At 41.5% G+C, this 14,099-nt stretch overlaps 1 protein-coding gene across 1 annotated transcript in view; it reads left to right on the top strand.

Annotated features, from left to right (window-relative positions):
- The window catches only part of epha5 (EPH receptor A5), a 106,590-nt gene that overhangs the window by 66,839 nt on the left and 25,652 nt on the right, over positions 1-14,099 (top strand). Inside the window, exons 6-13 of the mRNA XM_033646744.2 lie at positions 110-234; positions 2,174-2,263; positions 2,460-2,529; positions 2,674-2,776; positions 8,445-8,512; positions 11,293-11,418; positions 12,262-12,447; positions 12,966-13,027. Of these exons, the coding sequence (XP_033502635.2) occupies positions 110-234; positions 2,174-2,263; positions 2,460-2,529; positions 2,674-2,776; positions 8,445-8,512; positions 11,293-11,418; positions 12,262-12,447; positions 12,966-13,027 (830 nt within the window). The remainder of the gene's footprint in view (positions 1-109; positions 235-2,173; positions 2,264-2,459; positions 2,530-2,673; positions 2,777-8,444; positions 8,513-11,292; positions 11,419-12,261; positions 12,448-12,965; positions 13,028-14,099) is intronic.

Below are 14,099 nucleotides of genomic sequence, written 5' to 3' on the forward strand. Positions count from 1 at the left end.
TTAAACTGCTGGATTTTTACTACTCAAGCAAATTAATGTTGGTGCTTGAAATTGTATTATGTCATTTTTGTGTGTGTGTGTGTGTGTGTGTGTACGTGTGTGTGTGCAGCACCGTCCCCTGTGAGTGTGGTGAGAAAAGGTCACACAGGGAAGAGCAGCATCGCTCTTTCTTGGGCAGAGCCTGACCGCCCCAATGGCATCATCCTGGAGTACGAGATCAAGTATTTTGAGAAGGTAAGAAAATGTATATATTGTTCTATTTTTAGCACCCTGTAGGACGCTATGTGTCTCAGTCTGCTGGCCTTTGGCTTCCTGTGGTTTCTGAGTACCTGCAGTCTGAGCACTCTTATGCTTAAGTGTAATTTATATAGAGTATTACCACACGTATTGACAATTAAGTAAGAATAATTTATCTTAATGATGTGTGAAGATTATAAGTGGTCTCTTGGGAAGCTGTTAATTATCACATAACTTGAGCTCCTTTTCACACCTAAAAGTCCAAAGTTACAGTGCATACATTTAATCCGGGTAGTTTTGGTTTCACCTTGCAATTATGTTAGCACACTGAATAACTTAACATGACGTACATACATACCTTTGTCCTGTCGTCATCACCTACGCAAGCTGCTCTGCCTTCCTTTCATATTGCCTCTTTCAGTGTCAGTTTTGTGAGTTTTTGCCTTCTGACTCTTCATAAAGTCGTCTCCTCCTCTCCCCATGTGCAACCGCGGCTCATTTTGTTATGCTAGGTTGTTCATGGACAAATTGAAACCTACACATTTACTACCACTTGACAGCTTTACTGCTAATTTCTCCTCTACTCCAGTCTCCAATACCTGTCTAACCCCCAACCAGGGGGTCTACAGGCCCTTAAAGAGTCCTAAATTCAGTGTACAACAATAAGGCCTTAAAAGTCATTAAACAGTCTTAAATTTGTGAGGTCTTAACTATCCATCCATCCATTTTCATAAACGTTTATCCTCTTGAGGGTCGCGGGGGGGCTGCAGCCTATCCCAGCTGACATTGGGCGAGAGGCAGGGTACACCCTGGACAGGTCGCCAGACTATCACAAGGCTGACACATAGAGACAGACAACCATTCACACTCACATTCACACCTACGAACAAGTTAGAGTCACTAATTAAACTGCATGTCTTTGCACTGTGGGAGGAAGCCGGAGTACCCTGAGAAAACCAGTGCTGACACAGGGAGAACATGCAAGCTCCACACAGAAGGGCTCCCTCCTGCGATCGAACCAGGAACCCTCTTGCTGTGAGGCGACAGTGCTAACCACCATATCACCGTGCCGCCCTAGGTCTTAACTACTACAAACCTTTTATCTAATTTCATTTATCCATTTTCTAATGTCTTTCTTTGAAAATGAGTGAAGCCTGTCTATGTAAAAGTCCAAATTTCTAATGTTACAAATCTTTAAAAAAAAACTATAATACTGTCATTTTACTTCATACTTAAACTTACCTGTTGGTAAAATGTAGATTTACTTAACTCAGTCTAATAACCATATTCCTACATAACACTGGACCAAACAAGGGCCTTCAACTAAATGCTGCATAAAACGTTTTATTATAAGATCTTATTATTTTTTATTACTTTACAGACCAACATTGTTCAAACTGACTCTCAGAAATACACATTCACACATTCAGTTTACCTTGAAAACCTTTACCTCAAAAAGACTCTTTCATGTGACAGCGCTATAGCTATGTGGGTTTTTTTCTCTTTCTTTTTTTTTTGGGCTTGTATAGAGACAGCAATTTGATGCTTCTATTCAGATCATTGTTCCTGTGCCCTTCCTCTTTTTTCTCTTTCATCCCCTAATGTCGTCTTTTCTGGGAAGGTCAGAATAAAGGTATACAGGAGAGCAGAGCGGCGTTTGTGGTCAGTGGTTAGCTAATGGCTTCTGGCTAATGGAGGGGGCATTTAGCTGTGTTTAAACCTGATGTGGTTACAGTTGGGAAACTGATCCTTACACACATGCACTTAAACACACTCGCACACATACTACAGGTTGCTCGGGCATAATAATGTGAGGAAGAATGGAGGGAAAAAACACGCAGGGAAGAAGATGCATAACATATAATCATCAAAGCTCCGAAAATGTATGTAAGGCGAGTAAATGAATTACAAAAACCTTCTCATCTTTCTCCCACAGGAGCAGGACTCCAGTTACACCATTATAAAATCCAAGGAGACAGAGATGGTGGTGGAAGGCCTGAAGCCCTCTTCAGCCTACATCTTTCAGGTCAGACATGGGTTCAAAGAAATAAAAAAAATGAAATAATACAGGCAGTTAAATAATAATGTGAGGACAAAAAGCACTCTATTGTTGTCTGAGATGAGAATAGGAGAATAAATAATTAGAAAGAAGTTGTTGAATCACAGTTACTTGTAACACATATGAATATATATTAAAAAAAATATGGTGTGTTGCATTGCAGGTGCGAGCCAGGACCTCAGCAGGCTATGGCGCATTTAGCCGACGTTTTGAATTCCAGACCAGCCCTTACTGTGAGTACACCCAGAGAGAGCACGAACATATGAGTTCAACTTGTACATGACTCCCACCTGCTTTTGGAGGCTGCGTAAACAACGGATGCCAGGTGTGTTTTTGTGTGTGTATTTATGTCTAATCCCACCTCTTTTCTCTGGCAGTGACTGCAACCAGCGAGCGTGCTCAGGCTTCGATAGTAGCAGTGGCCATCACGTTGGCTCTGGTCCTACTGGCGGTAGTCGCTGGATTTCTGCTCAGCGGACGGTAAGACATAAATACACACCTGATGGAACATAGACACAACCAGTAAAGCATGTATACAGTATGTGTGCAATTAGAAGAACATGCATGGGGCGTCAGTGGCTTAGTGGATAAAGCAGGCGCCCCATGTACAAGGCTGTTTCCGCAGCGGCCCGGGTTCGAGTCCAGCCTGTGGCCCTTTGCTTCATGTCATCCCCTCTCTCTCTCTCTCTCTCTCTCTCTCTCTCTCTCTCTCTCTCTCTCTCTCTCTCTCCCCCTTTCACACTTGGCTATCCTGTCCATTAAAGGGAAAATGCCCATAAAATATCTTACTTATATCTCACATATTTCTCCTGTGAGAACTCAGGTGATTAGGATATCTGCAACAGTGTTAAATGCAAGTATTTAGTGACGCCCCTCATCCCCTCATCTCAGTAGGTGATATTATTGGATGATGAGAGTAAACTTTACTGCCATTGCTAAAGATGAAGCGCAATTTTCTTGGCTGATTCTGATTTCCAACGTTTCTAAAAGTCTGAGCTGCCGATTCATTCTTTTTTTCTTTCTAAGAAGTATAATTGACAGCAAACACAAACATTTTTGTAACTTTTCTTTATTGGAAAACTAAATTGTACGTTCATAATAAAACAATGACTATTGAAACACTTCATTTCCTCAAAAAGTGCACCAATGTAAAGGACCTTCTCTCACGAAAACTCAAAATAAAAAGTGCTCCAAGTGACTGGACACTGCATAAAATCAAAACTTTCCCAAAAGGGAACAGGTGCAACAGATTCACACTCACATTCACACCTACGGGCAATTTAGAGTCACCAGTTAACCTGCATGTCTTTGAACTGTGGGAGGAAGCCGGAGTACCCAGAGAAAACCTACGCTGACACAGGGAGAACATGCAAACCCCGCACAGAAGGGCTCCCCGCCCCTGATTCAAACCAGGAACCCTCTAGCTGTGAGGCAACACTGCAGACCTATACACAGATCTATATATGCTCTAACAAAATATTTACATATCAAAGAAAATGTTATATATTGTGTATGTAGGCCAATTTAGAGTTAACCATTTATCATCTATCTATAACAATGTATTTATCTATTTAGTTGTACAAACTATATATGAATCAGTATCTCTTTACAAGAATGTAAGGGTGTGTGTATAGTGGGCAATATTAACTCCCACTGCCATAGCAAGCAACCTGTCCTGTCCAATACAGTGCAAAAAGTTCTCGTGTGAAAGAGAGAAAGATACGATACGATACGATACGATACAATACAATGAGATACGGTATACCTGGGATATATGCTAAGGACATGTAAGACCCAGCGCTGATGGCACATTCACAGTCATTGTGATTAATCTGAGCAGCATGCACGGGAAGGGTTTACTACTTTTTCCCTGATAGTCTGAATGAGTCGCTGAATTTGGCGCTAGTTGCATTCTAGAAATAGTCACTAAAAGCATCTGAGAAGCTGCTAATGAGGAGCATTACAAAGCATCAATATTTGACGACCTGGGAATGAGAACGGTTTGCAGCAGCTGTTAAAATAGTCGGTTAATGTCTGTGTTGCTGGGAATGCATGTAAATTTGACAGCACACGTTGGCTATATCTGAGACTGACCAACCAACACCAGTTACGGGTGATCAAGCTAAAAATCGGCCAAATCGAATAATGACATTCTGATGTTATTTATCCCCAACTTATTCAAACTGTGTGTGAGCTTAGTCAGAAGCTATCCCCCTGTCCTCCTCTGATCTACTGCTTACTAACGAAAATGACGAAATGTGACCAAATCTCATTTGTGACCCAGATATTTCGGTGTTGTCGAGCAGAATTATGGGATTAGATACAAGGCTTGAGGTTAGAGATTTGTAATAGGTCAGGATTAAGGGGTGCTTTTTAGGTTATAGCTTTGGGCTTGATGCGTACAAGCCAGTGGATACACCTCAAGTCTGGTGACCCAACTTTGCTCTGTTACGGATCCACATTTAGCACTCGATACATGACACGCTGAGTTAATGCTGTATCAGCCTCTGGTCTCGTATGACCTTCACTTAACCTTGTCTTCTGATATTATTTTCACACATACATGTGAACAAATCCAAATACTGTGTGGAGAAATTGGAGCTTTTAAAGACATGCAAAGCACGTAATCACTGAGAAGACATTGAGCCTTTTCTTCTCACGTGATCTTATGCCCATTTAAGTCCCTCAAACGCTTTTATTTGTCTGCAAAAGATCATTGAACCCTTGCCCTTTTTTGTCTGATTTCATCATCCTCACATTTTCTTGTGATGCCTATTGAATTAACTTAATTACCAACCATATACTGTATGATCACATGCCTTTACTGAACCATAATTAACAAAGCTAAGGGCCATTTTACAAAGCGAATGTTCCAATGGTTTGCTCATCCAGCCATCTCCCCATTCATGCATTTGTATTATTGATCTCACATCCATGTGTCCATGGATCTGTTCATTCATGTTTTTCACCCATGCATTCATTCTGATTCTCCTCCATTCATTGAACTGCCCGTCCCTTTTAACTCTAATTTATTCATCCTCACGCAATGATTTATTCAAAAAGATGGTGAATATGTAGTTATTAGACAAAATGATCAGATGGATGGACAGTGGGGGCTCTGGTGATGTTCGAGGATTAAAAAGCAAATCAGAAAGAAACAGTGGCAGTTTTTGGTTTTAGCCGAACGGGGATGAGAATCGCTCTGGTTTGGTGTGGGGGAGGAGAGATGGACGAATGCCAAATTTTCCAGTGATGGATTTGGGACACAAACACCACAACCCCCTCCAACCACTGTATCTCCACCTCCCCCCGCTCCTCCGTCTGCATGACCCTCCAGACTCTACACACATGTATAGACATCCTGCACACATGTGTAGACGCATACGCGCCGATGTATGCACTCATGGGTGAACACACACAGACGCACACATGGTGGAAGTTGCAGGGGGCTGGCTGGGCATGAGCGCGTTCAAACCCCTTGACTCAACAGATCCGGCAAACTAAACACCCTCGGGCACACACACATATGTACGAAACGCACAAACAGACACACAGACACACACACAGACTCCCCTCCCCCAGACTATACAGCTGCTCATATCAAACCCCTCCAGCCAAGCCTGGCTGTCCTACAGAGAGCCGAGATGGGAAAGACTTGGACATGACCCCTGTGTGTGTGTGTGTGTGTGTGTTGTCGATGTGTTCGTGCACTTGTTCGTCTTTAGAACTGAAAAATGAAGAAAACTCCAGCATCTAGACTCTTGGTTTTACAATCAGTATATTTATGCATATACCTCACAAATACACTATTTTGAATGTGACTGTCCGCTCTGTCAGTGTCATGTGTTTGTATGTGTGTGTGTGTGTGTGCGTGTGCGTGTGTGTGTGTGTGTGTGTGTGTTTGGACGTAGGATCAAGTTCAAAATCAATCCTCCTGTTTAATCTGGGTCATCTGTGATTATCTCTGATGCTGCTTGTCTAAATATTGAAACACAGAAGCTTTGAGCACACAGACCACACACACACATTTGTACAAAAGACAAATGATTACAGGTTTTGGCCTAAACATCAGGGGATACACAGATATGGGCGTAAGAGAAAAGGATACGATATGGCCGCAAACAAAAGCCTGTGATGTTAGGAATTTCTTTACTCTGCCCCTTTTCTTTCAGGCGACTTGACCAAAAATCTTATTTTCTAGATGGCTTTTATCGAAAAGAACGAGACTGCTTTCTACTCTGCCACAAGTCAGTGTTGATGTGTTGACAGGGGCATTCTTGGAAAAAGATATTATTTGAAAACTGCAGTCCTTTGCTAATGTCTAACAGGCTGGGAGTTTTCAGCATTTTCAGCAACCTTGAAATATAAGTTAGCAGAACCCATGTGGAAATAAAAGAAGCTTATGTTGCACTTAGATCCATGTGTGATCGTGTCATGTGTTGGCCTGGCTTTGCTTGTGTCTGAGGCATCTTTAAGGTATCTGTACTGTGATCTCTGTCTGTCAGCTTTTCGTCTTTTGAGTGTAAATGTCACTGTTTGCTCACTGTTTAGATATACAGTAGAGAAAATGCAGAAGGGTACACAGTATTTTGTGCTGCTTTACACTGGTATTACATGTAAAAATGCGGGTACTCTAAATAGACCTGCCAAAACAGAACTGCAGATATAATTTGTCAGTCAAAGTGAATGCTGCTAATTAGCATTCAACCCCATTTGTCCCACTTTGTTAGCAGTGTTGATTAAATTAATTACAAGTCCTTTTGCACAAGGTGTTCCCGATGTTTTGTTTACACTCTATAAATCATCAGTATTTTTCATTAATGTAAAGCCATGTTTCGACCAAGCAGTACGGTACAGTAGAGTTCAATTCGGTACCTTTTTTTCCACTGTGAAAAGTTGTGGATGGTACCAATGGAACCGTTTTGTATCGTCCCCATTTTTGGTCCCCCCTCTGTTGGGGTACCTAGCACACAGATCTGGTACAAAAAGTTGGAGCTGTGAACACTGCAGTCTGTTGATTGGTCAATAGAGGACGGTCACTCTGCTCAGGGCTGAGTTGTGGCTGGTTTTGAGGCTCATGTAACCACCGTTCATACTGTGGAGAGTTTTATTTATTTAAGTAAACTGTAACTATAAAATACTTGCAGCAGCTGGAGTTGGGGAAAAAAATAATTAAATTCACTGGGCCGACTGCCGGCGACTTTTAAGGTGGAACGTTAACTTGTAATGTTACTCAATGCTTAAATTTAACTGTGACAACTTTGACCATTTCATTAGTTTTTATATGACATACACTTTTAGTAATGAGTGAATCTTTAAGCGTTTATATATATTAATTTGGACCGGGTTATTTCGACTTCACATATTCTAAATCCTCACCCAGAGGGAAAAAAAGCATTGTGGAGCGTAGTTCCTGTGGGCTCCGGCAACACTAAACCCCTGAGCTTGCCTGAGAAGGACTAAATGCACAAACCTGGTATTTTTAAATATCCCATGGAGAGAGACTCTCACTGCAGCCTGTTTTATTTTGCTCTGAAAATGTTGATGTGCAACCTCGTTCTGTGGACGATAGACGAGGTGCAGACTTTCCTCTATGTCACCGGTAATGAGGAAATACAGTGAGTGACAACAACCACATTTAAGAGTACTGTTTGCAGTGGAAATGCTAGGGTCTAGGTACCATGTCTGAAGGGTTACTTTGGTTCCAAAGGTACCATACCGAAAGTCTTTGGTGGAAACAGGGCTGATGTCAGACATAACAAGCAATTGTAAGACTTTGAGCTTTAGGAAATTGAGACCAGCTGTTAAGACTTCATTACTTAAAATCATACTCCCCAGATTAATGGACGATGAAAATGATAATTAGACAGCTATTAACATAGACAAACATGCACAGTCTTACCCATGTGGTGTAAGCAGCATCTTCCAGGACTCCGGAGAGGCTGAAATCAGACACCAGGGTCTAGGTACCATGTCTGAAGGGTTACTGTTGGTTCCAAAGGTACCATACTGGAAGTGTTTGGTGGAAATGGGGCTTAAGTCTAAGTTTCTACAACAAAAAAAACACTAGTCAGTGCCTCTGCATGTTCACATAACACTCTTGGTGCATGACATTGATTCTGATGTGTTTATATGTCCTCCCTCTCAGGCGGTGTGGCTACAGCAAAGCAAAGCAGGATCCTGAAGAGGAAAAGATGCACTTCCACAACGGTCACAGTAAGTTTAGAAAGCCCACTCTGTTTATGTGTGTGTGTGCGAGTTCATCCAAAGTTTCCCACTACATGTACAGTATAGGGTTCAGACAGCGGTCATGTCTGTACGAGTTTGTTCATCCCTGTAAGGCCCACCCGTGTGTGTGTGTTACCAGTGCAGTTAACAATGTTTTGTACTGGGAGCTATTTTTTGAATGGCACAGCTTCAGACCAGCTCCATGGCAGCCATGTTGGCAGAGGACACACAAAGCTTTGGTGATTTATAGGCCGTGACAGCTTAATATATTTGGCCACATTTTTGGCATTGTATCCTGCCATCCATCTGCTGGCATCAGAGCCGAGCGTGACGGGTACATCAGCTCCGGAGAAGTCAGGAAAAAAAAAAACACTAGACTGCCAGTTTGTGTGGTACGCTGTCATATTGATTCATCCGATGAAAGAAAATATTTGAAAATGAATCTTAATTACTCAATATCTGCAGAAAAAATGATGAAAAGAGAGTCTTGTTTGTTGGATAATTAAAGGTGTATATGATTGTATTTTGTTAGGTAGTTTGACGAAGTACTTTAAGAAGAAGATAGCTGTGGCTGGAGGCATCATGTGTCTGTCCATCCAATTCCTCATAAACAAAATATCTCAAGAACACCTTGAGAGAATTTCTTTAAATTTGGCACAAATGTTCGCTTGGACTCAACGATGAACTAATCAGAGTTTGGTGGTCAAAGGTCACTGGTCTCCTTCTCATTGTCATGGGACAGCTGTGGATTAGAGGTAGTCGGAAGATCAGTGGTTCGATCCCCGGCTCCTCCGTCTGCATGTCAAAGTATCCTTGAGCAAGATACTAAACCCCCAAAAAAGTAAATGAGTGTGTTAAAAAGTGTGAGTAGCAGGTGGCACCCTGTATGGTAGCCTCAAGTGCAGGTCCATTTACCATTTACCATGTTCGATATATCAAGAACCCCTATATCAAGACATTCCTTGAGAGAATTTCTTTAAATTTGTCAAGGTCAAGGTCAAGGTCACTGTGACCTTCCATCCTTCTCATTTTTATGTATGCTAATCAAGAACACCTTAAGTGAAGGTTTGTGCCAAACACGAAGAAATCAGGTTTGGCACAAACCTTCACTTAAGCTCAAGAATGAACTGATTAGATTTTGGTTGTCCAACAAAGGTCAAGGTCACTGTTACCTCATAAAACGTTTTTGGCTGTAACTCAAGAATGAATATGCCAGTTATGACCACATTTTGCACAAATGTTTAACAGGATACAGTGATGAAGTGATGACATTTTATATTAGGTCAAAGGTCAATTTCAGTGTGATCAGAATGTTCTACAAAAACACTTTATGGCCATTATTCAGCGTTATGACGTTATGCGTGATGACACTAATCATGGCTGCTGACCTTGAAACTGTTTACATCTTCTGTACTGCAGGAGGAAGTGGTGTGTGAGGCATCCATGTTTTCACAGACATATACTGTATGTAAACTGTAAGTGCAACTTGACTGGTTCGCAGAGGAATACAGCAGCAAGTCATGTTTAATCTTAAGTGCTATATCGTAGGCAACTGGACTTGCTTGAGTTTTTTGAAGCAGTTTCACCTCTCATCCAAAAGGCTTCTTCAGTTCTAACAGACTGGTGCGCAGGCTTTAAACCCTGTGTGGGTGTGAACCCTTACAGAGTCGATGAGGTCACATGTGAGCTCTGAGTTTCAGAGGCGTGAAGGTCACATGTGAGTCGTTGACCTACCCGACCATCATGTGTGTCATTAGGGTTAGATGGGTCCAGGTGTGAGTGGATGTTAAGCCTTCTGGGGAGGGATCTCAAGACTGCATTGTAAGTGGGTGATAAGTGGTGTCAGAGGCCACCTCCTCTGGCAGTAATTCTAGTTTAAAAGCTAGAATTTAGAGCATGTACCAAATCAAATCACTACAAATCAAGATACTATGCAACATTGATGAAAAAAATGTATTAATAATATTAATGATACATTAATTTAAGCACCAGACACTTGACTTAAAAAAAATCTATAAAAATATATCTGACGGAATTAGGGATGGGCATGAGTACTCGTTTTGAACGTCAGTATTCATTACACATATTGAGATTTGAGAACTCGCATTTCATTGCGAATATGAATATGAATATGGTTTAAAAGGCTAGTTGAAGCCTGCGAAGTCTGTCTGAGTAGATGATCTTCTCCGTAGGGTTACTCGCCTCTCCCCCGCACCTGTGTGGACTTGTTAATTGTCTTAAACCGAAATGAATATATCCATCTCTTAAATTAATCAGGCCTAAGTTCAAAGTTATGGTTAATTTGTGAAAATTGTGTGATATTAGGCCGATTTTGTTATCTGTTGAACATGTAGGCTATTCACTGACGGCTCATGCTGTGTTGCTTCTCAATAGCCGTTTCTGGAGTTTATTGCAATATTGCGCAAAATGCAGTGACTTTAAATTGTAACATTTTTATGTTGAATGTACTGTTTAATAGGCTAATTGAAACCTGGCTGTTCAATAAACAAGCTTGAAATTGCACTTGAGTTCTGTTGTTGGTCTAAATGTGACCCTAGTCTAATGCTTTTTTTTTTTTTGCGAGTACTCGAGTACTCGTCAATAATTTAATGAGAGTACTCGAATATGGAAATTACTTAGAATGCCCATCCCTAGACGGAATACATATACCTTTTGTATGCATTGTATTGTGGATACTAACCTGGAAAAATGTAAATGATGGTAAATGACATCTACATGCTAATGATGTCATGCATGTGTGTCTGCAGTAAAGTTCCCGGGGGTACGCACCTACATTGACCCCCTCACTTATGAAGATCCCAACCAGGCAGTGCACGAATTTGCCCAGGAGATTGACGTCTCGTTCATCTCCATAGAGAGGATCATCGGAGCTGGTGAGTCAACTCTGTGCGCCTGCCAAGTGTGTGGGTGTGTGTGTGTGTGTGTGAGAGTGTACTTTACATATGCACTGATTCTTATTCTGAGCCTCAGTTTGGGGCTGATCTGGCCAGAATAATGTATCACAGAATATATTATTGCTCATACTGAAATAAACTTGTTCAGTCAAGCATGCTCAGGTAAAAACACTCTCATCCTGTAACAGCTTAACAATAGTGCATTAAAACACGCCGATGTACAGTAATAACAGTAATGAGTCTCGTTTGATTTCGTCATTATGGAATTTTATCATCACCTCTACAACAGGGGCTAATATTTTCTTCAACCTGCATAAACCTGACACATTCATAATTGCCCATCATTGTATAGACGCACCTTTAAAGACACTCAATTAAACCAAACAGTGGGCTGGAAAATGACAGCTCGTGCGGCTATAAATGGTGTTTGTGCCCTGCTGACTAACATGTTGATTTGCAGCATTTGTGAGGCTCACAAGCTTCTTAGCTGTGCAGCAGTTAAAGAGGCCCTTCAGATTAACACATCTTTTGGTTTCTAAGTTCCTGTCTGTTGTAATAATGAGCACTGTGTTTAGTGATGCTTGCCTGCTATTGGGTTACATTGTGACACAACATGATGAAGATCTGTTTTATTGACCTTTGTGTGGAAAAGAGGTCAAAGCATAGAGGAAAACATTTATTTTTGAAAGTGTCTGTAAACATATAGATGTGGCCTAAGGTTGAGGTTACTACAAAAGGTTTGTTTCACCCTTGGACAAGACTTGCAAGTCAAGGTGGGCTTAAATGCCAAGGCCACAGTCAAGCTCTGTCTCTCTGCCTCAGGGGAGTTTGGCGAGGTGTGCAGCGGACCGCTGAGGCTGCCCGGAAAAAGAGAGATCCAGGTCGCCATAAAGACCTTGAAAGCAGGCTACACAGAGCAGCAGAGACGCGACTTCCTGTGGGAGGCCTCAATCATGGGCCAGTTTAACCATCCAAACATCATCCGTCTGGAGGGTGTCGTCACCAAGAGTGAGTCATCAGCATGTCTGTTTCCAGTCAGACTTTACGCTACTTTTGCTTTGCTTTTCTGGTCGTGAGCCCAAAATTTGCCCTGCAGGATTTATGAAATATGTCACAATGCAGATTAACAGGACTTCTCATGTGGCAGTTGTGCTGTGAAGATGTTTAAGAAACTCAAGCTCAACTTGTCAGACTCTGCTCTGAATTCTTCAGTCTATAAGCTGCACTTTGTCAGGGTTTTTCAACATCCATGAGACTCAGCTGTTCTGCATCAGTCAGGTTCTGATGTGCTCTGACAGCTTCAACTGTGCTTTATCAAGCTCAGTTGTACTTTGAGTTGTAGTTTTGAATGACCTTTTTCTGACTCGTACATTCTGTTTATGTCATCAAGTCTCACCAAAATTAAATCTGATATATTTTAGAAAGCTTCAATTTTGCCCATCTGTGTCTGAAAAGAATACAAGCAAGCATGTTTTTATGTGTAACTGTTTTGGTAGTGAAGTATGTTCTCATATTTTGCTTCTCAGGCAAACCGGTGATGATCATCACTGAATACATGGAGAATGGATCGCTGGATACTTTCCTCAAGGTAGGACAGAGGGGGACAAGGATGCTTAAAGGAAATCTGTTATGCCCTTTTTCATATTTTCAGATCCATGCTTGTACTTAGGGTTTCTACTTGAACATGTTTACATGCTTTAATTGTCAAAAACACTTTATTTTCTCCATACTGTCTGTGCTGGAACACCTGTATTTACCCACTGTCTAAGACGCTCCATGTTAGTGCCTGTCTCTTTAAGCCCCCCTCTCAAAAAACTCCAGTCCGCCCTGATTAATCAGTGTTTGTGGGTCTTCAACATCTAACCTCATCTAGCCCTATCTGCACCATCACTGCAGCCAAGGAATGACTGCAACAGAGAAAAATGGCACTTTCTACTGTAAAAAAAAATCACCAATAAAAGCTAAATACAAACAGACTGTTCCAACAGAAGTATGAGCTGAAATCAGGGAGAAATTAACAACAGTGGCAACCAAAATTACATGTTTTTGTGACATTAGCATGTAGCTACATGTGACATTGTACTTGCAGCTGGGGAATGACTGCGTATCGTGGTTCTTTCTCCCATAAAAAAATACCAAATAAAGCTTCTAAACGCAATTGGACATGCTCAAGCAGGAATATTATCTGATATAGGGGAGAAAATTACAACAGCAACAAAGTTTCCCTGAAGTTAGCATGTAGCTACATGTAGCAGTGTACTTGCAGCCGAAGAATGACTGCATATAGCTGCGCTTTCTCTCATTAAAAATCATCAATAAAGGCTTCCTAAACAAAACCAGACATGTCTCAGCAGGTGTATGATCCAAAATTGGAAAGAAACTAGAGACATCGGCAGCCAAGATTACGTTTCCCTGACGTTAGCATGTAGCTACATGTAGCTGTGTACTTGCAGCCGGGAATGACTGTGTATAGTAGTACTTTCTCAAATTAAAAATCACCAAATAAAGCTCCCAATCACAACTGGACATGTTCCAGCAGGAATGTTATCTGATATCGGGGGGGGGGGATTACAACAGCAACACAGTCTGCATGTTTACTCTGCAGGTAGCCACATGTAGCAGTGCACGTAATGTCTGGAGCAGATGACCATATAGAGAAA

This window comes from Epinephelus lanceolatus, chromosome 19 (assembly GCF_041903045.1).
Source record: "Epinephelus lanceolatus isolate andai-2023 chromosome 19, ASM4190304v1, whole genome shotgun sequence".
Lineage (NCBI taxonomy): Eukaryota > Metazoa > Chordata > Actinopteri > Perciformes > Serranidae > Epinephelus > Epinephelus lanceolatus.